We start from the raw sequence: 24,557 nt of genomic DNA on the forward strand, positions 1-24,557 counted from the left end.
TCTCACCCATGCGTCTGTGTTTCCCAGGTGAAGTACTGGGAATCTGGTCAAAGTGAAGGGCAGGCCGAGACGATTGCCGTGTCTAGCAGGGAGAACCACACTAAACTAGAAAATCTGAGACCTTACACAGAGTACATTATTGAGGTTCGAGGCTACAACTCTGCAGGATATGGGCCACCCAGCCACCACTTCCGGGTCCTAACCAAGAAACCCCGTATGTTACTCTTTACAGTAGTTTATCATTAACTAACAGAGAAGTGCTTGGAAAACAGTTCACAGTGTTGTGTCTGTAAGAACATTGCATTCTGCACACAAGATTTGAGCCATTTAAAAATAAACATATTCATGATTGCTTTGTTTTAACTTCACCAGCACCAGACCGAGCCCCCAAAATAATAGCTAAAAAAGTGAAGGGCCAGTCAATAAATATTGCCTGGGAACAAGTGGAACCGATGGCTAATGAGTCCTCAATAGAAGGGTACCGAGTGAGTTTCATCTTTTCATCATTCTTGTTTCATCTCTTAAATAAAAAGAATAGCTGCTGAGACCCTTTTCGTTATTTATTAATATGCATTAAACATATGTGCATACGCAGGTACTATACAGGCCAGAGGGCCAAACCACAGGCACTCTGTACAACACCTACAAGCGAAACATTGATCTTCCCCTACCTCCAAATGGGAACTATGTGGTGGAGGTCCGGGCACACACAGAAGGAGGAGATGGGGCTACGACCACAGTCCAGATCACAGGTAATAAAGTGATTTTGAGTTGATTTAAGATCCCTAGTTTCCTAAGTTGGCTTTTGTGTTTAATTCTGTCAACATGGTGTCTGATTGTGCTTAAATGGAAGAACGTATGTGGCTTAAAACGCCTGAAAGAACAAATGTAGAAGAGATAAACATTCCTTCAAATTCCTTTTGAATTGTTATCTTTTAAGATTAAATTACTCTTATTCCATGAAACTAATCATCCATGAAAATTCTATTCCATCACCACCCAGGTTTAGTTTCACTCACAGGAAAAAAATAAGACTTAAGTAATTTGATGACATTTAAAATCCATATTCCTGTGGGGAAAGACACACACTTCATTCCTGACCTGCCAGTTTCTGGTGGGATTACAGGTTCAGAGTATGCAGTAGGTTATCATTTGTCACAGCTAGAGGGTTCCCATGGGCCAGAGCAGAGCTGTCACTTCTGGTTACATACTTTAGATTGGAAAGCTAAGATGGCCCGTGACTAAAGCCTTGATAGCCCGCTGACTGGATCCTCTCTCTGGCTGATGGACTGACGGGGCAGGCTGACTGCATAGAAGAGCTTAAGCTTCTGTAATTGATCTTGATGAGAAGAGGAAACCCCTCCTGTGGTTTTCCTTATCCCTTATCATTCAGTCCAGACCCCACCTGACAGCGTGATTTCACAGACCGGGAAATTTCAGCCGTGAGGGATTTTAAGTGCAGGGCACTGACAAATAGAAGGGCATTTAAGGCATTATCCACACAGATGGGGTATATCACACTTCACACTCCAAACATGGTCTTGAGTTTGATGGTTGAGGATTGGTGGGGAGTACAGTATTTCAGTATTTCCGGATGTTGATAACAACAATAATAATAATAACGTTCCTGTTCCATCTTCTATGTTTGCAAGTTACCAAAGTGTTGCAGTGGCTTATGAAAGCAAATACTAAGACAAAGACAAAATATATAAAAATCTAATTAAAAGCATACTGGTAGGTGTCATTAAGATTACTTACAGTTTATGGACAATGAACAGTTTGATCACCTAGCAGGTTGAAACTGATTTTGCAAACACAACAGTGACACTCAGTGTCTTGGCACGGTTAGGGGTGATGTGCAGTCTCATTGTTGTTGTTGTAGGTTCCAGCTATTGATCAAGGTATACTTACATTTCTCCTTCTCTGTCAGGTGGGGGTGTCTCGGCCGCCCAGTCTCTCAGCGTACTCTCCCTGCTCTTTGTGGCTCTCCTCTGCCTGAACCTCTGAATGTAGCGCCATCTTTGTCTTCACTTCCTGTGAAGGAGACTCCTGCAAGGACTTTGAGCCTCTTTCCACAATCTTTCAGTTCCGCCCTGTAATCTGGGATGCCATGTTCTGGCTCTTTCCTCTGGAATACGTTTGTGGAAACGGACACAGAAATGGAAAAATTGGAAAAAGGACAAAGACATTCCTTATTTATCCACAAAAATGGCCTCTTTGGAGGAGAGTCAAAGGAGTTCTGTCAACTTTAAAAATATGCCTTATATAAATGACTGCACTTATCCTTCACAGCAACTTGTTTTAAAACGTTCTGGAAGTGCAAACGCTGCACTTTTGATAGGCTGGCTGTTTGGTCATTTTAAATCACAACGCTGTTCTTTCTTATTATAAAGATGCTGTATGTTTGGTCTGTGACGTTCTGGAAAATTCTTCCTATAGTGCATTCCATAATATAAGGTAAACAAGTAACTGTGAAGGGTAAGTGTATGAGTTTATAAAAAAATATCTTCATGTGTTTCATGGCTTGCTGTTCGGTGGAATTTTTTTTTTCTTAAATTAAGCACACCCTCTGTTAACGAGATACAGTCAAATCAAATCTCAACCGCCTGCATCCTTTCAGACGCAGGTAGAGAAATGAGCAGATGATGCCATGCTGAAAAGTAATCAGTAATTGATATTGTTTTACTGTCTAGTATAACAAGGTTTTTTAAAGAGAAGTGGATTGGTTTAACCATGCAATTGCTGCTTACCTCCAAACCGTAACATAAGCTTTACTAATACCTGTGCGCATGTTGATGAAGAGAAGATTGAAATGGCTCAGAGTGTTCTGATTTTGGCACATTTATATCCAAATACAGAATCCATTGGAACCAACCCACAGCAGCAGGAAGTGCCAACAACGTCTAAAGGAAGTTTAAAATGTAAAACTGCGGCGAACAGTGTGTGACTGTGATGAAGGCTTTGCAGAAACATTTAGATTGATGTTCAACCGAGACTGAAAGACATCGCCCGTGATCTAAACTAAATCGACTTTGTTTTGACTGTATCATTAGGACCTCAGTGGTACCACCTGGTGCTTTGTAAACGAATGTTGGCATTTTATTTAATGTGATCAGTTTCATTTAATATCTCTCATTTATGGCTTTGAGTGCGAGTCCCTATTAACAGTGAGAGTGAATGGTAGCGACGCTCATGCCCTCCTATAATTGTGCAATGTCTGAATTACCTGTGGCTACTTTATATTTTCTAGCAGGATCATTTGCATTAGCACCTGTTTTCATTCGCTAAAAATCAGAAGGTAAGCAAAGCCATCCGAGTCAGCTGTAAGAGCTCATCCAAAGCTCACGATGTTATTCTGAATACATTTTTGTCTTTTTATTAACATATGATCAGAGATATATAAACATTGTCATTTTTTTTGTTTTTTAATATTATATTTGTATGTCTCCGCCCAGCTCTGGCTGGACAGTTTCAGAGTTTATTTCTCTCAACTGGAGGAGCAAACGGTACATTTTGAGTTCCTCTGATTTCTCTCTTGTGTGACTGACGTTGGTCATGCTTCTTACATTGTGACGATATCAATGTCCACCACAAAGTGCTTTTTCCTGACTTTTCTTCATGCCACAAAACATAAAAAAAAAGAGTTGCCAAATGCATGAATGCCTTGAACTTTGACATTTTTGGAAGAAGCAGCGGCTCAAAATTATAACATGCATGAGATTGGAGAGCAAGTGGTACATTACTTTGCAACACTTCCACATCATAGCGACTTCTCGGCCTCTCGGCTTCATGTGAAACACATTCCATACCTGAGTGGCATCCCTTTACGTCAGAGAAGGAGTAGATCCTAGACTAATATGTTCGTTAGCTGCTAAGCGAGAGAGAAAATCTTAAACTGACTAAAGGAATCTCACTCATTTGAGTTCAGAAGTGGTCCCGCAGTCTGGTACATGCAATGGCTGCGATTTGATAGTATCATTGGTGGCTGTGGCAGCATGTTTGGCTGCCTCCTGGAATTCAGTGCTTCGTTGGACATGAATGGCATATATGAGGGATGAAACTGAAACCTCTCATTGGCTGGACAAGGAACAATAAAAGTGTAGTTAACTATACATTCATATACTGTTCTGCTCTTTTCTTTGTCATTCTTGCAGCAGCTGCTCAGTGAATGCTCATCAACATGCCCCAAAAATGACTTGTACTGCTTTTCAGTTGATTATTTGAAATGATTTACTATTACAGGTCCATAACATGGCATCAAAAAAGTGTCGTTTTTCAAGTAAAAGTACCATGGATAAATACAAACTCTTTATTTATAGGACAGGCATTTCACAAGGAGGATAGCAGACTTTCAGCTCTAAAATGCTCTATAAAGTAAGAGAATCAAAAGCATCATCTGTCATGTATAGGCATGTTCTTGTCAGTTTGTCCCTCTTTTATCTAGAGAAAAAAAAAGCTTTTCTTTACAAAAGCTGGTACCAAATATATCAGAGATAGTGTTTCATTCTGGCCTCCATTACAGATAAGGCCAGTTCCACTTTTTCAAGGAGAAACAGCTGTTGGAGTTGTGTGTCCTATCAGGTATTGAGCAGATGAAAAGTAAATTGTTATCACTTCTTTTCTTGGATTAGGTCGAATTCTTTTTGGGCTTTTGGCCATCTTGCTGTTTCACCCAGGGTTCTTAACAGTTTTTTACCCCTGTGAAATCAGAGAGAGAGAGAACAAAAGACAGAGATAACCTTTTTTTCTGCCATGATTTAATGGCTTATCACTCCAAGCATATGGCCTCTGTGACAGGTGGCCGTGTAACACTTTCCACAAAACACACATACAGCAATTGTTAAAGTCTGGTGCTGTGCTCTAGAGGAGTCCTACTGCTCTTCTAGATCACAGCAGGAATCATTTAAATGTAACAGCACTTTTTAAAAACAGATTTACACAACAAAGTGCTACTATTTCATTTGCACCGAGTGATGGTGGGAAAAAAAATAAAACGTACATTTCTGGAGAAAGGTGTGCAGTCCCTGGACAGATTGCACTTTTGCTTTTGTAAATCTACGCCAGTTCTTTCACAACTCGGAAAACACAAAACACACTTTAAAGCGGTGCAACAGCTGACTAGAAACAGAATGCATTGCAGGGAGATCTGAAATGTGATGCTGTGTGAGATGGCTGCTGCATGCCATGCTGCATGGACTAATGTAGTTGTCTATAAACTGCATTGCCAGTGCATCGCACCCCTGAGACTATTTTCACTATTGTAGAACTACTGCAGTGTACTAATAAGCAAAGAGAATTAATAGTGGAGGAGGAGCAAACTGATAACTGCAATCATCATTTGGACTGCCTAATTGAAAAGCTGGAGGGAGAGTTAATTGTTTCAGACTATGCGGGATATTGAGCGACCTCTGTTGGAAAAGGTTAGTAACACATGAAATCACATTACAATTAAGAGAAGTTGCACAAAACTGAGAGAAAATGCGCAAAATAAAATACCAACATGATGATGAGGCTCACTTATATATGACAGGATAACGAATTGACAAATCAAATAATCAAATAAGATTAAATAACTATTGCACATCATACATAACTGGTATTAAATTCATTATATCGACTGTGAAGAGAAAAAGTTACAGAGATATCGACCCTGTCCAGAAACAGCAGGAAGTCAGGAGGTTGAAGTTTGCTGTTCACATTTGTCATGTGCTGAAAAAAGTGGCGCAGCCCATCAGCTCAGCGAGAGCAACCCAGATCGCTCAAACTTTTCAGTGCGCGCACGCCTTCATGTGTCCAGACTTGTAAATTGGAATAACTTCGTCCGAGCTCGTTGTTCCGCGTACAAAAGTTGCCCAGGCAAACTATGTGCGCTGATTGCCCGAGTGCTGGTGTGGAGAAGGACCCAGAGAGCCAAGTTTTAACCCCAGGCGGGATGGAGTCGCAAACAAAGCCACATCGCGGTGAAGGTGTTTGTCAGAGAGGATGCGGTCTCCTGCTGTCCGGTCTGGACGTAAGTAAAGGGGAGCACTGCTGTGTGGAGGCGCTCCGCACTGTCGCCGATGCTTTGGAGGAGAGAAGCGTAACTTTGGAACACGAAGCCCGGGTAGCGAGGCTCAGGTGGAACAGGAGGGAGCAGTGCCTTTTAGCCCAGGTGTCAACTCTGCAGAACCAGGCTCAACTCGACGCACTCAAGTACCAAAGGAGGCTTAACCAGTACTTGGTGCACATCCGCAGTATTGCAGAACAGTTAGCTGGTTACTGCAAGGTGAGAGGTGATTTCTCTAAGGCTATTTTGTGTAAAAAAAAAAGTCATTTATCAGTTGAGAAACACACAACACTGTGGGACTTTTTTTTGTTGTTAAATGTGTGTTTGTGTTGTTTTATTTGACTGAATCAGAGTGACTCCAGCCTAGCTGCTGACATGGAGAGCAAGGTATCAGATAATGAGGAAATGGCACAGGGTCAAACCAAAGCACACCAGGTAAGAGAAGCACACTGCCCATAACAGCTTCTCAATCAATGTCATATTCAGGCTTTAAGCCCTTTTGCTGACATGGCCGGTAAATGTGGCTGATTCATTAAAAAAAAAAAAAAAAGCTTCACAGCATATAGTGCTTATCCAACGTGCCCAGAGGCAACAGTGCACGTGCTTTTTGAATTATTAAATGTTAAATATCTGGTAGTATCCACTAAGACACTTCTGGTGTTGTTGAGAAAGGATGTGTTTCCTCCTGCTGTCTTTCACCTGCTGCTTCTGCTCAGCTTTAACCCCACAGCAAGTTCATTCTGTGAGTAAATGTTGACTGTGGGATAGCAGTCTGTCTGAAGAATGCTTAAACAGTAGCAGGTATTCTCTCATCACACTTCCTGCTTATTTGTCATGTTTGTGTAGTGGTGTAGTGTGTACTTTAATTTTGTGTAAGTTTATTTACAAAGGCATTGACTTGATCACTTTCATGCACATTTCAGCCAATCATAGCATCCTCTGTATCTTTTAACCTACAGAGAGTAAAACAAATGTAGGCGAGTGTCGAAACTTATCAAAAGAATCACCGAATGACATTTATATTGAGTTGCAAGTGCACTTATTAATGCATTTACAAGCCATTAATATATTAATGTTTATCTCCTAAATAAACTGACTTCCATTTTCCAAGCCGCAAGGTTCAATCTTCAAGTATCTCTTCAGATCTCAAATAAGTCGATCAGTCTGCAGCGGAAAAGACTGGAAAGGCTGGAATTTCAATGTTTTGACATTTCCCTTAAAATGAGGTTTGGTTAATTTTCTGGAAGAACGACTGATGGCTTTTTAGAAAAACTAAAAAGCCCACTCTCACTTCTGTCGTCAGCAGTTTGGATTAAATGTTAAATGCCTGTTTTTGTAATGTGTTTTCTCCAGCCTGGGTGTCATTTTTGTGTAATTGCTCACAACCGTGTCAGTATATAATTGATGAGCTAAACTGCGTGGACACGTTTTGTAACTGCTTCTGCGACTTTGCTGCTACAGAGGTTTATTAAGCCCGTTGCTTCCAAATCTATCATTAAGCTCTTGTTTTTGGTAAGCTCACAAGGTAACCTGAAAGTTTGTGTTATGGCCAGGGACTGTGTTGTGTTTGGGCTGCTGGTGGAGGTGGATGGGTTTAATCGTGGTAATGGTCACGTAAAGTATCTCTCTAATTGCCTGCAGCATGCTCAGAGTGCAACAGACTCACTTTTGATTAATGTGGAAAACTCTTCTCTGCCAGCCCTGGGCAGCAACACAGCATCTATTTTAAGCTCTGTCGTTCTTGTTTTTGTTTAAATACTCCTTTCTAATATGTCTTTTAATAGTTTTTTTTTTTTTCACCGTTTGTTTGCTTCTTTTTCTTTCCAAATGGATTTTCCAATACTTTGGAGTGCTGGGTTGCTGTTCATAAAACATGGTTTTCAATTTTAGAGGAAATCCACTTTGCTGGAAAAGCGATGGGTCTTCTGTCTGTGTGGACAATGCAGCTGGGCGACTAGTAAACATCCCAGCAGAAGTTATGGCTCGTCAAAGACCTCTTTGTGTGGTTGGAAAGCAGGCCTAATGACACTTTATTGAGCCCCTTTAGTTATGCCTGTCACGTTTTCCATCCTAGAATTGCACACATGTAGTGCTAAAATGGAAAATGTGTTGCAAGTTACTGAAGCAGTGGTTCTCTCATTTCAGACAAAGGAGGTAAAACAAAGCCCTTCTCATTATGAGTCTGGGTAAAAGAAATATGTTTGAAATACATCTTTTATCCTTGATGGGTACATATAGCGTGGCCTGCAAAACTAAGACTAATCAAGATGTGTCTTTTTTCCATTTATTTTAAATTTATAACACTAACTTACATTTTGTTTAATATTTTACTGCTTTACTGACAGGATAAATAAACAGGTATGGGCTCCACAAGTCTGTATGACCCATGTTACCTAAGCATGATCTGACAATGCTCCAAAAAGCTTATTGAGATACAAAGAATGCTTTTCTTATTTTGGCGATAGTATAATATTGCCAAAAGTGCTCACCAGTCTAAATCATTGAATCCAGATGGTCCAATCACTTCCATAGCCATAGGTGTATAACGTATTCCATAATCAACTGTTACTGGTATTACAGTATATTTATTTGTATTATGTCAAAGTGGAACGAATAAAGTGATAGTGGATGCTGAGGTGCATCTTGCACAGAGGTCACCAACTTTCTGCAGAGTAAATTGGTACATAACTCAGAACTTCATGTGGCCTTCAGATTAGCCCAAGAAGAGAGTATAGAGAGCTTCATGGAATGAGTTTCCCTGGCCAAGCAGCTCCATCACAGCCTTACATCACTGAGTACAATGCAAAGGGCTGGATGTGGTGTAGAGCATGCCGCCACTGGACTCTATAGCAATGGAGACATGTTCTCTGTAGTGACAAATCCCACTTGTCTAACAGTCTAACTGACCAAGTCTGGTTTGGTGGTTGCCAGGGTAACGCTACTCGTCTGACTGCACTGGGTTAAGTGTAAAGTTTGGTGGAGGGAGGATTATGGTGTGGAGTTTGAGTTGAGTTGAGCTCTGCAATTTAGTGAAAGGAACTCTTAATGCTTTAGCACCAAGACATTTTGGACATTTCATGCTCCCAACTTTATGGTGACAGTTTGGGGTTGGCCCCTTCCTGTTCCAACATGACTGCACACCAGTGCTCAAAGAAAGGTGCATAAAGACATGGATGAGCAATATTGGTGTGGAAGAACTTGACAGGCCTGCACAGAGTCCTAACCTCAACACGATAAAAAAAACCTTTGGGATGAATTAGAGCGAAGACTGCGAGCCAGGCCTTCTTGTCCAACATCAGTGACATCTTTTTAAACCCTATGGAATAAGGATGGGATGTCACTTTCTTGTTAAGTTTGTTATTTCTCAATTGTTACACTTAAATTAAAAGTTAGTATTTTGAGTAGTAAGTTGATTCAGATTTTCAGATGGCGTTGTAATTGGAAACTTTCTCTGTTCTTATCTAAACCTCAAGTAAATGTAACTGGTGGTAGCTAATGCAAGATCAAATCCTGGTTTCACTTCATTATAATGTGGAAAGCTGAAGCCTAGACTGCAGCTTTTATGAAAATAATCTTTCAGTAATGAGGGAGACTTTTGTAATGTAAAATACTCAGATGCCAGTTTTTCTTGGTCAGTGATCCTGATCATTCCTGCAGACAAGAGCTTGCCGATTTGTTCAGTATTGTATTTGAAAGAAACAAAGGAAGAAAGAGGAGAGAAAAAACATTTGTGAGGTAGCACTGGATGGCGGTTAAGATTGTGACTTTATGCAAGTCACACTGCATTTTTCCATGCAACTCTGAGATGAACTGATCTATTCCAACTGATTGTGTGCTCACTGGCCTAACACTGAATCCAGTCGGTGACTTTGAGTCAGGTTGACAGTTTTGCGATGTTGAAAAGGGATAATGGAAGTAAGGCACGACACTGAAACGGCAGCAGGATTAGTCAGCATTACAAAAACACAGCAACATTCATTTCCCCATGAAGTTTGCCCCATGCTTGTGTAAAGCCAGATAAACATACAAATGAAACCACAGCTGAGGTACAGTAAAACAGTCCCACCATGCCTCCTGTCTCAAACCAGGACCCTCAGATCTACACTTTTGACCAATACTGTGCCCGTGACATTTCAGGGAAGGCTTTTTTTTCTTTTTCTTGAAGTCCTTTTAAACTGGTTAAGAGTGGGAGTGCAGTGGCCTCAAGAGATCCGGCTAATTCTCCTTTTTGTTTATACTAAGAGAAAAGGGCAAAAAGAGCAAAAGAATGGAGAGTACACAACTTAAGTATCAGTGTCATCAAAATCCCGTCTTGCGTGACAGCAGGGAGACGAAAGCAGTTCAGTCTGTTTGCTTGCATAACAAAAGATGATAAGATTGCTTCACAATAAGAGAAAAATCTACTTTCATGTCAGTTTAACTTTGATTTTTTTGTGTCTATTTTGCATTCCCAAATAAGGTGCTAAATGAGTGAATGTCTTTTTTCCTTGGAAGTAAAACTGCTGGCTGGGTTGAACGAAAAACTACCTGAGAAATATAGAAAAAACACATTTTTGTATGTCGCAATGGCAGACGTCTGATGGTGACATTGGTTGGGCCAACAGTTTTACCCATGTTTTTACTGCATGTCTAGACAGTTTTATAATCTCCTTGTGCTCCAATTCCCAAAAGACTTTGCCTAAACAGGAAAAACTGGCGGAAAATGCCTTTATTCAGAGAAAATAGCTTACTTATTGGTTTATAACTTCTTCACTTAAAGGTGGCAGATTTAGAAAACTTGGGCTTGGCTGATACAGATATTGAGTCAATCAATCTTTTCAAGTACTGCATAGAAGTAGTGGAAATGTAGGACGCCATGTTTTGTATGCTTCAGCCCTCTTGAGTTTTTTTTTCTTTCCCCGTACCTGTTCTGCTCTGTTTGGTATGCCATGTACCCAGAATTTATACCACTTAAAGTGTTTGTTCTTCTGCTGTGAGAAAGAGGGACCGCCCTGTTCACCATTTCCTATTTCCTGTCCAATTTGACAGACACACACAAACTTTTGTGCTAAACAAAATATTGTTTTGGATTAATTTCAAATTTTCTGCTTGTAGATATTTGACATAGATAAGCGCTTAGTTCTTGCTTAATGTCGTAGTCTGACTTCTCTGCATATTTATATGAAATTCTGTTAATTGATGGAATTTGCTGTGTTTTCTTAGGTGTTGGTTTGGCAACTGAGATGTTTTTCCAAAGCTGTGAGGCAGATATTGAGATTAGAATATTCCAGATTCCAAGGGTGTGTATGTAGACCCAACCAAAAACTGTGAATGTAAAACATTTTGTGTGTGCTTGTGTGCATAGTTTATTTTAGCTGTCTGGGTCTGTTGTTTTAAGCAGGAGGTGTGAAAAAGAAAACCTTCTGCTAAAGACCACCACGCTGCTAAGAAGGGGCACTATGGGTAGCTTGTGCCTACCTGCTGAAAGGGGCCCTTTTTAAATGTCGGTGAGATGTTGGAGAGCCTGGTCTGTGGGTACAGCTGTTTTATTTTTACACCTTAATGTCCTTTTTGATTATGAAGCCTTGATGAAAGTTATGATGGTCAGTTTTCTGTTGGCATTTTATTTATACTTGACCTCAGCTGTCAGATTGTGGTAGGCAAATCAGCAAAACAACAGTGAGGATGAAGAAGGATGCTTTTTAACATCTTAGTAAAATATCTGAGAAAGGCTATTTATTTTAGTAAAATATTTAAATATTAGCGGCTGTTTAGAAAATTAAAAGAATAAATTAAAGCCCCCAAAGTAATCAGGAATGAAAAACATGTTTTTTTTTATTTAAATTTTTTTTGAGGGATTGAGGTTTTTGCCTATCAGGTGTGCAGATTTCATATGGCAGCTCTTTCCTGTACTGTAGCTTTGCTCTCAGGTGTACCACAGGAAGCACACAGTGACTGGAGTGATTGATCATTTCATTCATCCAGAAGGGAGACCACTTGGCTTTGCTCACACTTTAATGACTGTAAACCGTAGGCTGTATAAGTTCAGGATGCAGCAGCCAACATCTGGAAAAGAGCCTTGTGTCAAAGAGACTGTAAACTAGGAAGCTGAAAAGAAACTGATGAAATTTCCAGGTCGCTTCCCACTGGGGTGTTTGAAAAATGACTTTCATGCACCAGTGCTTACTTACAGTCATTACATGTGCAAACAAACACGTGCAGTACAAATACACATCCTGGTTTTGACACACTCAGATCTACATATCTGTGCCTCCTACTTCACTTGCCATTGATGCCACGAAACTCTTTGTACACAACAGCTCTCGTGCAACCAAGCAGTCGAGAAAATTGCTCGACGTGAAGCTGATTCAACCACTGAGCATCTGTGGTCAAATCCTAATTCGGTCGCCCCCTCTGTTCCCATCTTTAACATCACTGGGGGGTTTGGTTAGTCAGTTACCTGATGCCTTTTGAACTCACACAGAACCACTGATTTCCTGGAGACTTGATAAACATGTGGCTTAACCACATGTAACTGCAGCTGTTATAGGGAGATTACACTGAAAGCTTTGAGTCAGCATCGTGCTTTTGTGTGCAAAACAGCTGTGTGTGTGTACATACACATACTCGCGGCAGTGGTCACTCTTGCATCATGGTTCTCTGCAAAGGTTGTAAGGAGAGTGTAATGAGGTAATGTTGTGGTTATACCTGGGGGCAAAATTGGAGCCTACCACTGCTGAATTCATTACAGATGAACCCAGTGTTTGAAAGGCCTCTGTGGATTGTCCTCGACCGTGCATTATGGCTTTTATAAGACAAGATCACAGCATCACCTCTGGCCTTTCACTGGACATGCATCATATTCTCAAAGCCTCCTGCAGACTTTGTGCTGCACATTGATGCGCAAACTGAATTAAGACTGCCTCTGCTTTTGTCAGCAGGAGGATTAAGGCTTAATTACATCTGGGCAGAGGCTTCATAGTCAGAGAACCAACAGTACAAGGGAAGACCAGTGCAGTACATTAGGAAGGTGTTGAGGAATGGGATATAAGCTTGTGTAATATGCCAGGTGCGTTCGGGGTATTAGCAAACACTGGCATGGCACTGTGCGCCTGCCAAGATGAGGGATCAAAACAAAACTACCCTTTGGAGTCCCGGCTTTCATTCCATTTTGAAGGCCAACACTCGCCTGTGTCGGATGCAAAAACAGTGAAACGTTTTGTTTTAAAGCTGCACACACATCAGCATATTAGATGTTTTTTTTTTTTTTCTTTTAGATATGCACACACATACGCATAAGCTCAACAACGCAGATGACACACAAACTAAAACACACGGGCACAGACAGACCATCAGTCTTTTGTAATAGGAAAAAGAGTACAGCATCAAGTCAGTGAAACGTCTGCTGCTTTGGTGTAAATGAAATTAACTACAGGTGCACTAGAACGGCAACAATGAGACTACCCCCAAAACAAGAATGGTTATATAGTTACAATTTTTCCCTCCTCATCTTTTCTGGATGTTTTTTCACTAGTTTTGCAATTAGCTAGGGTCAGTGTCACTAACTGGACTAGCCTGCCACATCATTTTTTTCACTTTTATCCTTACATCAGGTTGGCTAATATAATGGATGCCCTTCCTGAAAATGATGTTACTGTATAAAAGGCAGATAACATCACTATCGTTGTGAATCTCATTATTCCTGGCATTATAACAAACAAGAACATCAAAAGCTCTTAAAATATAAAAAAATGGGTTCAAGGAAAATGAAAATAAACATGGTCTTTCCTGCTGTACTGCTATAAAACAGACTCATTATTTAAGTCATTAAAACTAAAAGCACCTGCTGTCTGGTGGAGCGTTCTATCATTGTAGCTCTACCTTTAAAAAAACGTTTTTTTTTTAACCGAAATAATTGGACGGCTAGCTGAGTCCCAATCTCATGTTCAGCAAGACGGCAAAACAGAACCACTCCTTTAAATGCTCCTATTGTCTGTTTGTGACCATAAAGACGTTTTACTTAAATAGCTTTTGTTTGACCTCTGAGCAGCCAAAATAACAATCACAGCTCATTATTGTGTACCTCACAAAAAACCCAATGCTACTCTTCCAGAAATCTTACCCCGTAAAAAGATGGATTTGTTCGATCTTTTCCAGCTTAAGAACTTGGTTTATCACATTTTTACAGAAAATAAGACTTTAAACAGTTACAATAGAGAAGGTTTGCAGAGAACACCAGTCTAAAGTCTTTTCTGATTACAGTGAGTGAGTAGCTTCTTTCAGTAATAGCCAGAAATTGGTGTTTGCTCGCTGTAGCGCGACCTCTTAGGAACTAGTTAGTGACAGGCTTAGCGTGTTACTTTTTGCAGCCAGATAGAGCAGTCTAATTCTATTCCAATCATTGCCTTCATGTTGCTGCTGAAACAGAGGGAGGTTTTTAATTAGCTAAATGGACTTGGAGAGAAATTGACTATAAATATTCATTATGATTGCTGTTGTCCCGCAGATAAAGCAGGAGTTTTAATCCTGATAGTTTCACCATCTAGAAAGCAGAGTGATTCTTTCAAGCAGATCTTTTTCAGTGTTCTTTTTTTCACAAACAGATAATTGAAATCATAAGCGTCATGTAGTCATTTCATAGCCAATGACCACATCATCGGTGCAGTTATAGTTATTATAGATCATCATGTGGGCTCATTGAGTTCCACTTGTGGAAGATTTCATTTTAGATCCTAATTTAAGACTTTTGTACAGTTGATCAAGTGGGGCCGCATTCCATAAGATGACTTCTTATGTTCATATTTATATTGTTTGGCAAAATGTTAGCATTTATATCAAAAGGGATATTACAACAAATATCACAAGTGTTTATACATAAGAACAAACGAGAGTGTGGGAGTTTGACATGTGTGTACGATTTAAAATTTGCAGGGTGTGCTCACAGAGCAGCCCACATACGTCAGTGTTTCTTTGCTTCATTTCCTGCTAATTGATCTCCACCGTGTAGGGAAGGAGGCTGATACCAATCTGCATGTGCGTGTGTGTTTGTGTAACTGCTGCCGATAGTGAGCCAGATATATTCGACCACAGTACAAAACTGGTGGTGTTGAGTCAGCATGTTGAGGTCACAGCACTGGTGTTGGTACCAGACCTCCATCTGGTTGTGCTAACAAAGAGGCACGCTTATCACTCACTACATCTGATAGTATCTCGGGGCTCCAGATTGGAGTTGGCTTCGCCGCCGGTTGTCCGCATTGAGAACACATTGTTTGTGTACGTCATGCGTTTCTCATTATCAGGGGCCCTTGATTGGCAGATTAAGCATAAGCAAAAGCATGCACTGTGTTGGACAAGTCGACAGCTGAATGCAGTGTAGGAAGCGTAACAGCATGATCTAACCAGCAGATGGCAGGAAGCACACACGTGTACGCTGTGTCTCATGGTTATTGGCAAACCCGCACAGATGTTGGTAGTGCTCCCGATTTGCAGTTTTTAATCTCATTAAGATAGATTGCTTCATGTGAATGATTGATGTTTGGCTGCACATGTGACAGCTGTGTGTGTCTGATTCGCACAGCTCTTCCTCGCCAACTGCTGTCATCAGCAACAGTCAAAAGTCATTATAAATAATACTCTGAAATTCTTCTAAATTATGCATACACTTTAGACATGTTTAAGAAATGTACTGTTTTTAATCTTGAACTGTGTCTGTGCATACGTGCTATGCAGAAGATCTCCATCTCTCCAGTACTTGAAAGGATTTGGTGCTGCTGTGCTCTCTTTCTCTCTCTCTCATTTCTAATCTTTCTCCCAGTATGACTCATCTAAGCTGTGGACTCTGCTTCTTTTCTGTGCATTCGTATCAAGTGGATCATATGGCCCCTCACGTAACTGCACGCTACCTTGCCTTTTGTGTTACATATCTCACAGGGTGGGTGTAGACACAGAAGTGGAATAGGATCTCTGCATAAACATGTGGTATAGACAGCTGAACGAAACACTTTTGAGGTTTAGATTTTGACTTGTTTAACAACTTTTACTGCCTACAGTGACACGCCGGAGGGACCCGAGGACAGACTCGCTTGTTGTTCTCCCCATTAGCTTGAACCAGTTGTTGATTAAGTTTCAATAGAGTCTCACTAGTTAGTTTCCTCCCACTAGCCTCCTAATGAATGCCGGGGATGATTTGGCTACGATTGTCTTCCCTCATCACTGCAAATGACTGTTGAATGCTGCTGCATTGTAAAATCAATAGCCTTGGACTATCAGAGCCCTGAACAGTCACAGATTACTGATGAGGGTGATTTGAGGTGTTTAGCTGTGAATGTGAGTGTGTTTTGGCTGCATATGTGTGTAGACGGAGGGTAAATGCAGAACAACAAAGAAGGCGCGCGCGTGTGTGAGAAGAGAAAAGAAACAAAAGAAAAGATGAAAACCAAGAAATATTGATCGTATCTATTTTTGTTCACACGCCTGATTGTTTCCTTTGAGATAATGCCTTGGAAGTAGACAAAATCTCCATCTATACAAATGACAGAAATTTCCTCTTCCCAACAGAGGGAGGCTAAAATCGATGTCAGCTAGCAATCTGTGGCTAATCAAAGTGAATAGTTGGCCCCCTGTTGCAGACAGCAGCTTTAGTCCTTATTGTTTTTAAGCCTGTTTAATTGGCTCTGGGTTCCACATGCTGACAACGAATGGTGAGACAATGTTTTTGTTCATTGTAAGAGAATTTAATAAGCGTTTGTTTCTCATCCTCATCCAGTAGCGTATTGAGCGATTGTGTAATTTGGTATTCTCTTTGTCTTTACTCAGCTGCCTTTGGACGGGCAACTTGCTGTTCTTTGCTGCGGCGCAGGCAGTGTGATTCATCATTTTGGTACTGTGGTCTTGGAATTTTTATTCCATTTTCAGCCTCTTTTTTTTTTTTTGTGTGCTTTACATAGCTACATTATTTCAAAGGTCTTTCCATCTTATCAATGTGTATGTTTGTACACAACCAAAGGCCATAAATCAAAGCTGCATTTGCACTCTGCATAATGTATCTCATGTTTCAATGAGGAAATGCGGGTGATCTTATGAATAATACAAGCTGCTCACTCTTCGATGCCAATACAGATAATAATAAAGCAGGCTTCTATCAAATGTGGGCCAACCATGAGTGCCACAGAGCCGGGTACATTAGCTGTGGACGGCTGGTGATAAATCAGGCATTCACAGAGAGGATTGCCTGGCACAGGGAGCTCCCTCCAGAGGCCTCCCGGAGCTGTGCCATACGGTGAGGCAAGGCATTCAGAATGCCCTCCTTACCCGGTACCACAGGTCTCCAGGGTAGCTTTTAATCGCCACAAATGGGCGGCAATAACAACTGGCTATATTTTACGTTCTGTCCGATAGTTACGGCCTCCTGTAGCTTTTACGACAAGGAGATGTCAGGTTCCTGCCATAATTGGCTCTTCTATGGGGATTTTATGACTATGTTTACTTTGTGAGGATGACTATGGGATGCAGTGCTGTCTTAAGGGCCCGCTGGGTTTGGCTGGTTGATGTACTTTCCATTTGTTACTACGTACAGTGAGTGTGTCTAATGGTCAGACACTGTATTGTCTCCTGATTGATGTATGTAAGGCTGAGGCCAGGGTGGTTGGAGTTATCTGAGCCCAACTCTGACCATCTTACTTCACACCCTTAGAGTCAGGGAGCAGGGAGCAGGGAGACCTGCTGCTGTCACTGTGCTGATGGATGGCTGCGATCTGGGCCAATCTGGGTCTATTCTCATACATTTCCATCCAGCCATAAGGGCTGGGGGAGGGTTTTTGCTCAATTCATTGGATTAAAGCAGCGAGCGAAGTGTAAGTAACCTCTTTAGTTGTCTTTAATCAGGCAAGCTTGTAGTTTATCCTCCCAGTACGTTTCTGTCACAATGCAAGGCTCCTACAACCCACAGCAAAGCACCCTCACATCTCCTGGTGTGTTGTAATAATTCTTACAGTCGGGGCTGACCTGCTGTGCATGGAAGCACGATGTTCTCATCAACAGATGAGAAACCATTAAACGTAATCTCCTCGTGTGGAGAAAATTGCAACGCATCTCTCAGCCCAATGAGGCATGGCAGAATTATCTTTGTCTCCTGTTTTTGCCTTCCTTGTTTGATGTTAAAGTATGATGAGGTGATAAGAGGATATCCTCAAATGCAGACCGCACCACGACTCCCGCACATTAAGTCTCAAAAGTGAGCCAAGTCATTATCTTGCATTTCCTTTAATCTTACCTCTTGTCAGTGGCAGCGTTTGGGCCCAAAATGAGGGCTCAGCGTTGGTCACACGGAACAACTAAAATCTAATTATCTGCAGTGTGAGCGAATGCACTGAATGACTTATTTGCTTTGCAGCTAATGTCATGATGGTGGTTGGGGCAGGTTTGTGGCATGTTATTAACTAACGTGTTACTCATGTCGAAGTACTTGGAAATCATTTCAGAAAAAAAATGTTCAAAATGCTGGCTTGAAGCTTTAGTCGTAGAACAACTAATGCTTTGTCAGTCTGCATATCTGAAAATGTATTTTCATAGATTTGCAATATTCCAGTTCAGTCTGCATGCAGAAGATAGTGATTCAAAATACCCAGTGTAGTGTTGCTTTGCTGAGGATGCTCTAGGAGCTGACTTATGTGAACTTAGTGTAAACAAGCAATAAGAGCATACCAGCAGGAAAAGTGAAGGACTATCAAATGCAGCTTTTGAAGACATAATGTTATGCAATTAGATATGTAATTTAATTATGGCTTAAATGGTTTTAATGTTGAGAAAACACATTTGTCCCCCTATATATTTCTGCAGCATCTCTGCTTTTTGGAAGCTAGGTTACATGTTATACTCCTTGAGAAGGAACAGTGTTGCGATTTTTCTTATTTACACCAAGGTTTATACTGTCAGGCCTTACTGTCAGTGTGAGCAGGTTAGAAAGAAAATTGCATCCTATTGTGAAAAACCCAACAGTATAGAAATCTGTACCAGTTACCAGTTTAAAAAAAAAAACCCAAACAAAACACAATGATCCTGCTGTCACAGGTTAAACACCGTGCAGCTTTCTAAGCTTTGGTGGTTCCACAGTCTACGAGGAGCACCTGTGAGAGCAGCAGCTGGTCACTTTGGAAGCAGAGCATATGTCAGTACATGAGGAGAGGATTGCCATTAGTCACTTTTCAATCACTGCTCTGCTTTCTTAATGGGCTATAATGTACTTGCTCGGTCAGGTAAGAGCCACCTATCATATCACTGTGGTGCTGTTTTTTTATTGATGCCGAATTCTTGCAAATATAAGAATAAAGTAAATGTGAGAACCAGATATTTTTGGAGAACTCTGGTCTACATAAAGATTAAAAAATCCTGTTGTCTGTCTGTCACTGTATCTTGTCAGCATGAGGTAGCTTTAACATTTCTCATTTATATCCTTATTTTCATTAATATAGAGTGAGTGTGCTGCTGTCTCATAACATTATTATCTATTTGTAGCTATTTGTGCAGTCACAAGGTCAGTCTCAAAGACAAACAGTTGTTTTTTCATGGTTGAACCTTATTATTTATTTATTTACTGTTGGTGACCACGTTTACTGATGAGCTGGTTCAGTGCCCATTCGAGGAACCTTCCTTTTTCCTTCCATTTGTTCACATTTTTGGTTTTTTGCTTCGGTGAGCCTTCACCAAACACGGCTCTGCATTTCCCTCTGATGTGTAGTATTGTAGTGCTTTGGTAACCGCACAGTGCCACAACATCGCATTCATTATTTATAGTGATAAATATCCATGACATTGAAGGAAACGTGCGTGTGTGTGTGTGTGTGTGTGTGTGTAGTTGGAGGTAACAGAATGCTCTTGGCTTGTCAACAAGAGCAGACAGCACATTGTTCTACAAGTGGTTGTAGGAGTCTGTGTGTTCGTGCACGTGTGTTTGTGCGTGCCGTAATGAAAGTATAAAAATGAGCCGCAGCACTCTAACAGCAGTCACCCTTTTGTCTTCTCAGCTCCCTGCACCCGCTTCCTGCATGACACCATCAGACTGACACACTCCTTTGTGCTTTATAGCACACAGCTGGCTATCAGTGACATGTGCATGTATTTACCCTTGTGCATGTCTGATTGTGTCTGTGTGTGGCCACATGCTGTGCTGTGCCACTACTGCACCTGTTTCATGTTTCTTATCATGCTCATCATTTCACAAAGCCTTACAGGCCTTAGCACGTGAGACATAAACACACACTCACCCACCTCGATGAATAATTAAGAAGGTGCCATGCAGATAAGAGGCCAGTGTACCTCAGAGCGCCAAACACGCTCGGATTAAACGCTTTTTGTTTCCTCCGCCATGTGTTTGACTTCTCGTCTGCAAGTTCTGTCAACGTACACACACACACACACACACACACACACACACACACACACACACACACACACACACACACACCCATACCCATATCTATCTATATATAGATATAAATATTGATCGATCGATCGATCTATTGATCTATCTGCCTCTTTGATGTTTTACCCCTCCCACCCAAATCTATTCTAGGGGAATAAGACTTTTTTGGATTCTCAGCATAAAAAGAAGATATCTAAAAAATTCAGTAGTAACACCTCTTGCGTCTGTGCAATCCAAACATCTAGCTGCTGTCAACAGTTTTCACTTCCTGTCAAACTCCTTGGAAAACAAGCTAGTACTAAAGTTTTCATGATTTTGTGTTAGCTTTGGGTAAACCCACCCTCTTTTTTCCTTTGTCTTTTTTTTAGTTAAAGCACCTAATAAAACGATTCCCCTAATCCCATACCATAAAATGCGTAATTACAATAATAAATGCAAAGCTGCTGTGCCGAGGCCAAAAAACATTTCAGAGGAATTATCAGTGTGTTTGCATTTCTAGGTCTAGCATGTCGTCAGTGTGTAATTGAGGATGCTGTTATCATGGCAGCCAGAGCACTGAGAGCCATTAACAGGCCAGTCTTTAATGACATTCTGTATTATGGATGCCTTGTGCGTACAGTTTCATCAGAGGTCATAAACACTGGCCAAGTCAGCAAACTCCACTCATTAAGAGACATTTAAATGTAATTATTTATTGATGCCTCTTTTGATCTATTGTCCCGGCTGCAGTGATGTAGGTTTTTATTTTTCATGTCATGAGGCCTGGTTGCTGAGATTGCCCACGTTAACAGCTGTATTAACTAATGCAATTAATGTGGTCTTAAAAAGGATGAAGGGAGAAGAAATAAAAATGGCGAAGGCATGCTTTAATAAGCGTTCCAACAAGTCTCGCATGCAAAACCCTTCAGTGGGAATTTTCCATATTTTGGAAAAGGTTTTGTTCAATTTAGACAAACCCAAATATGGTGAGAGGTGAGACTTCAGTACTTTCTAGAAAGTGTGTTGTGGGGGAACTAATGAAAGGACTTAAGAAATCAACACACATTTGATTAGATTTGTAACAAATAGCTAATTTCATGGACCATGTAAAGTTTTATTGGCCATTTTATGGGATGCGTTCATGGAGTGCCAATGCAGTTCGCCTGTTTGACATTTCCTGCAGCCAGGATGATAAAGCTGTTGAACCGACACGTTTTATGAAAGACGTTTTTGCTCACTTACGATTTTATTAGACTACAAAAAGCCACAGACCTGCTCGTGTAGCCGCAAAGGGCCGTGAACTAGCTGAGGAAGAGTCATTAAGAGTTCAAGCGCTATCAAGGGAATAAATTAGACCGCTTTCTGAGAAGCGCTCTGATTCCCACAGAACTGTCACACTTGTTTTAATGCCAAAGTCCTACCCTGTCAATGGTATTATATGTGGACTAAGACATTCTTGCTGAGAGCGACATGTCTTTAGTGAAATCATATTTATCTGGTGTCAGTAGTTGTGGGTGTAAAGTTTTTATTATCTTTTTTTTTTTTTTTTTTTTTTTTTCCCCCCGTCTGTGGCTATTTAGACATAAGCCAACACAGTCCAAAGACAAGAGCGAGGGTGCTGCTGCATTAATTGTTCAGTGTGATTATGGACACCCCCTCTTCAGCCCTGCTAACACACAAATCAGTAAGCATTCTTCAGCGTTTGGCTGTAGGATGTTTTCATTCCTGTTTAGCCAGTTCCATTGATTAAAGGAGCGGTGTAGTGTTGCAGCACTGAATGATCTGCAGTGCTTTGTACTATAAAGTATACACAGTTATGCCTTTATAGGCCCTATTTGAACCTTTATATAATAAATGTATTTAATATAATTTTCTAGCAGATTTTCATAAAAAAAATGTATCCCCATTTAGCTGAATCTAAAAAAATACCAAAGATAACACAGTATAACGTATAGAATAGTATTTTTACGCCAACTACATGTTTTTCTACATTTAACATATTTTGGCATGGTCTCTTTGAAAATTTAGCAAAGCTGGATAAGTGGAGGACAAAATAAAATGCTATCTACAGCAGATGAAGCATATCTGAAAGGGCTGTCCTTAAGAAATAGGAAATAAACCCGCAAAGCTCTGACACTGGACCTGAGAGACTCATCTGGCCCTTCAGTTGATCCATCTACTATTCAGTGAAGCCTCATCTGAATTGGCCTCAGTGGAAGGGTGGCTGTCGAGAAGCCGTTCTTAAGGAAGAGAAATGGGGAGAAAAGGCTGAGGTATACCAAATTACAAAAGAACTGGACTGAAAATCAGCAGCAACAAATGTGATTGGAGTGATCAATCCACATTTGAAATTTCAACATTGTTGAAGTAGCGTGGGATCATCAGGACAGAGAACGGAACAAAAAACATTCAAAAAGCCTGGAGAACTATTCCTGATGACTACTTAGGAGGCTTTCGTGTAATGACAAGAAAGCCTCCTAACAGAGCTCAGGCTGTATGGAAGATTAAAAATGGTCATACCAAATATTGACTTTCAAGATCATTAGAAGTGTGTATCTTTTGCCTTATATACTGTATTTCTATTTATTCTTGCACACGCTTCAATAAATCATTGCAGCTATTTCTTATTTTCCTTCTAATATATAAAGAAATGAGGGGTGACCCAAGACTTGGATTTGACCTTTAACCAGCAGTGTAGAAATGCACCAAGATGGATAGTGACTTGGGGGACACATTAAAACTCCTCCTTCTCCTAACTTAGCTGTTAAAATATCCATCCATCCATCCACAAGCGAGCAGCATTTCCCAATTAAAATTATTAGAATTTAATTTCTTTGGACCATGAATATCTGTTAAAAAACAAACAAACAACCCCAACAAAAAACAACAACAACAACAAAAAATCCACCCAATAACTGTCAAGATACTTTGGTCTGCACCAAAGTATTGGATCATTCAGTTATGTTGAGAACCACACACATGTCTAAATGCAACATGAATAAGCACAAGACAAAGATAAGTGTTTATGTTAGCGTCAGCAGAGCATTCCCGCTGTTTGTGAAGGTGCTGGGGGACCAGATCAACTGAGACTAAACAGTGAAGGCCTGCTGGATAGAAAATTAGATAAGGGCCTTCGGGAGGATGCATGCCTGGCTCTACATTCTTAGATGTGTGACTACACTGTTATCAGAAAAACAAGCACAGGTAATCAGAAACACAGTAGGGGAGGCAGCACCTCAGTGTGTATAAATGCTCACTGGTGGAATATTTTAAGCAAAATGCATTTTTCTCATAAATGATGGTTGGGGTTGCATGAAGAGTGTTTAGAATTATTGTTACTCCTTGAGAGGATTTGGACACAGAGGCATCTCTGATTTTATATATCATACACTCCCCCACCTCCACTTTGTGATAGTGTATATATCATAATGGCCAGCAGCAGTAGCAAGTCTGTTTTTAGACAGCTCAATATATCCGTGTTATCTCTATCAAGGTTAAATAAGCAATCAAATCAATCAAAAAGCAATCTATCAAAGAAAAAAAAATGGGGGGGAAAAACCTAAGCCTGATTGGAGAGCTGCAATTTTTCAAACGAGCATCACATTCACAGGCTATATATTGCACAAACAATTTCTTATCTGACATTAAGCATGAATAGATGTGGGGCTGGGGCTCTTGTCGAGGATCAGGAGGGGTCTAACTGATTATAGGTGGATCTAGAGGGATTGGTCTGCCTTAGTAGATAAAAGAGGTTGGCAATACAGAGACAGGCTCCATTCATCAGACGCAGAGGTGGCACGTCAGCCACTTTTGTACAGCACTGCAGGCTGATGGATGGCTCTGCTGCTGACATAAAGACATCTGAGGGGCTGTCATTATCAACGTGGTTCTGTAGCCAACAGGAGAGGACAGTGGCTAATCAAAATCAATGGTAGCAGGTAGCCAGAGTGAAACCGAGGAAGCAGACACTGAAATTAACCTTGACACGGCAGCAAGTTAGTCGAAAGTTTGCAGCCAGAGTTTGTCTAAAACAGTAAATTTCATTAGCAGCCTATCAAAGCAAGAAATCAAGACCGGAAGCTCATTCTGGGGATTTATTTTTTTGCGTGTGTGCGCAATGTTGTACATTTAGCT

The 24,557-nt window shown here is 40.7% G+C and overlaps 2 protein-coding genes across 2 annotated transcripts in view; both read left to right on the forward strand.

Moving 5' to 3' along the window:
- Positions 1 to 4,112, forward strand: part of cntn1a (contactin 1a) — a 60,286-nt gene extending 56,174 nt beyond the window's left edge. Inside the window, exons 21-24 of the mRNA XM_040026129.1 lie at positions 28 to 214; positions 373 to 485; positions 596 to 752; positions 1,931 to 4,112. Coding sequence (XP_039882063.1) covers positions 28 to 214; positions 373 to 485; positions 596 to 752; positions 1,931 to 2,007 — 534 coding nt within the window. The 3' untranslated portion in view covers positions 2,008 to 4,112. The remainder of the gene's footprint in view (positions 1 to 27; positions 215 to 372; positions 486 to 595; positions 753 to 1,930) is intronic.
- A 1,771-nt stretch (positions 4,113 to 5,883) lies between these two features.
- LOC120730039 (PDZ domain-containing RING finger protein 4-like) overlaps positions 5,884 to 24,557 on the forward strand; it is a 111,388-nt gene continuing 92,714 nt past the window's right edge. Inside the window, exons 1-2 of the mRNA XM_040026130.1 lie at positions 5,884 to 6,265; positions 6,398 to 6,481. Coding sequence (XP_039882064.1) covers positions 5,933 to 6,265; positions 6,398 to 6,481 — 417 coding nt within the window. The 5' untranslated portion in view covers positions 5,884 to 5,932. The remainder of the gene's footprint in view (positions 6,266 to 6,397; positions 6,482 to 24,557) is intronic.

The sequence above is a fragment of the Simochromis diagramma genome, unplaced genomic scaffold (genome assembly GCF_900408965.1).
Source record: "Simochromis diagramma unplaced genomic scaffold, fSimDia1.1 OVJJ01000293.1, whole genome shotgun sequence".
Lineage (NCBI taxonomy): Eukaryota > Metazoa > Chordata > Actinopteri > Cichliformes > Cichlidae > Simochromis > Simochromis diagramma.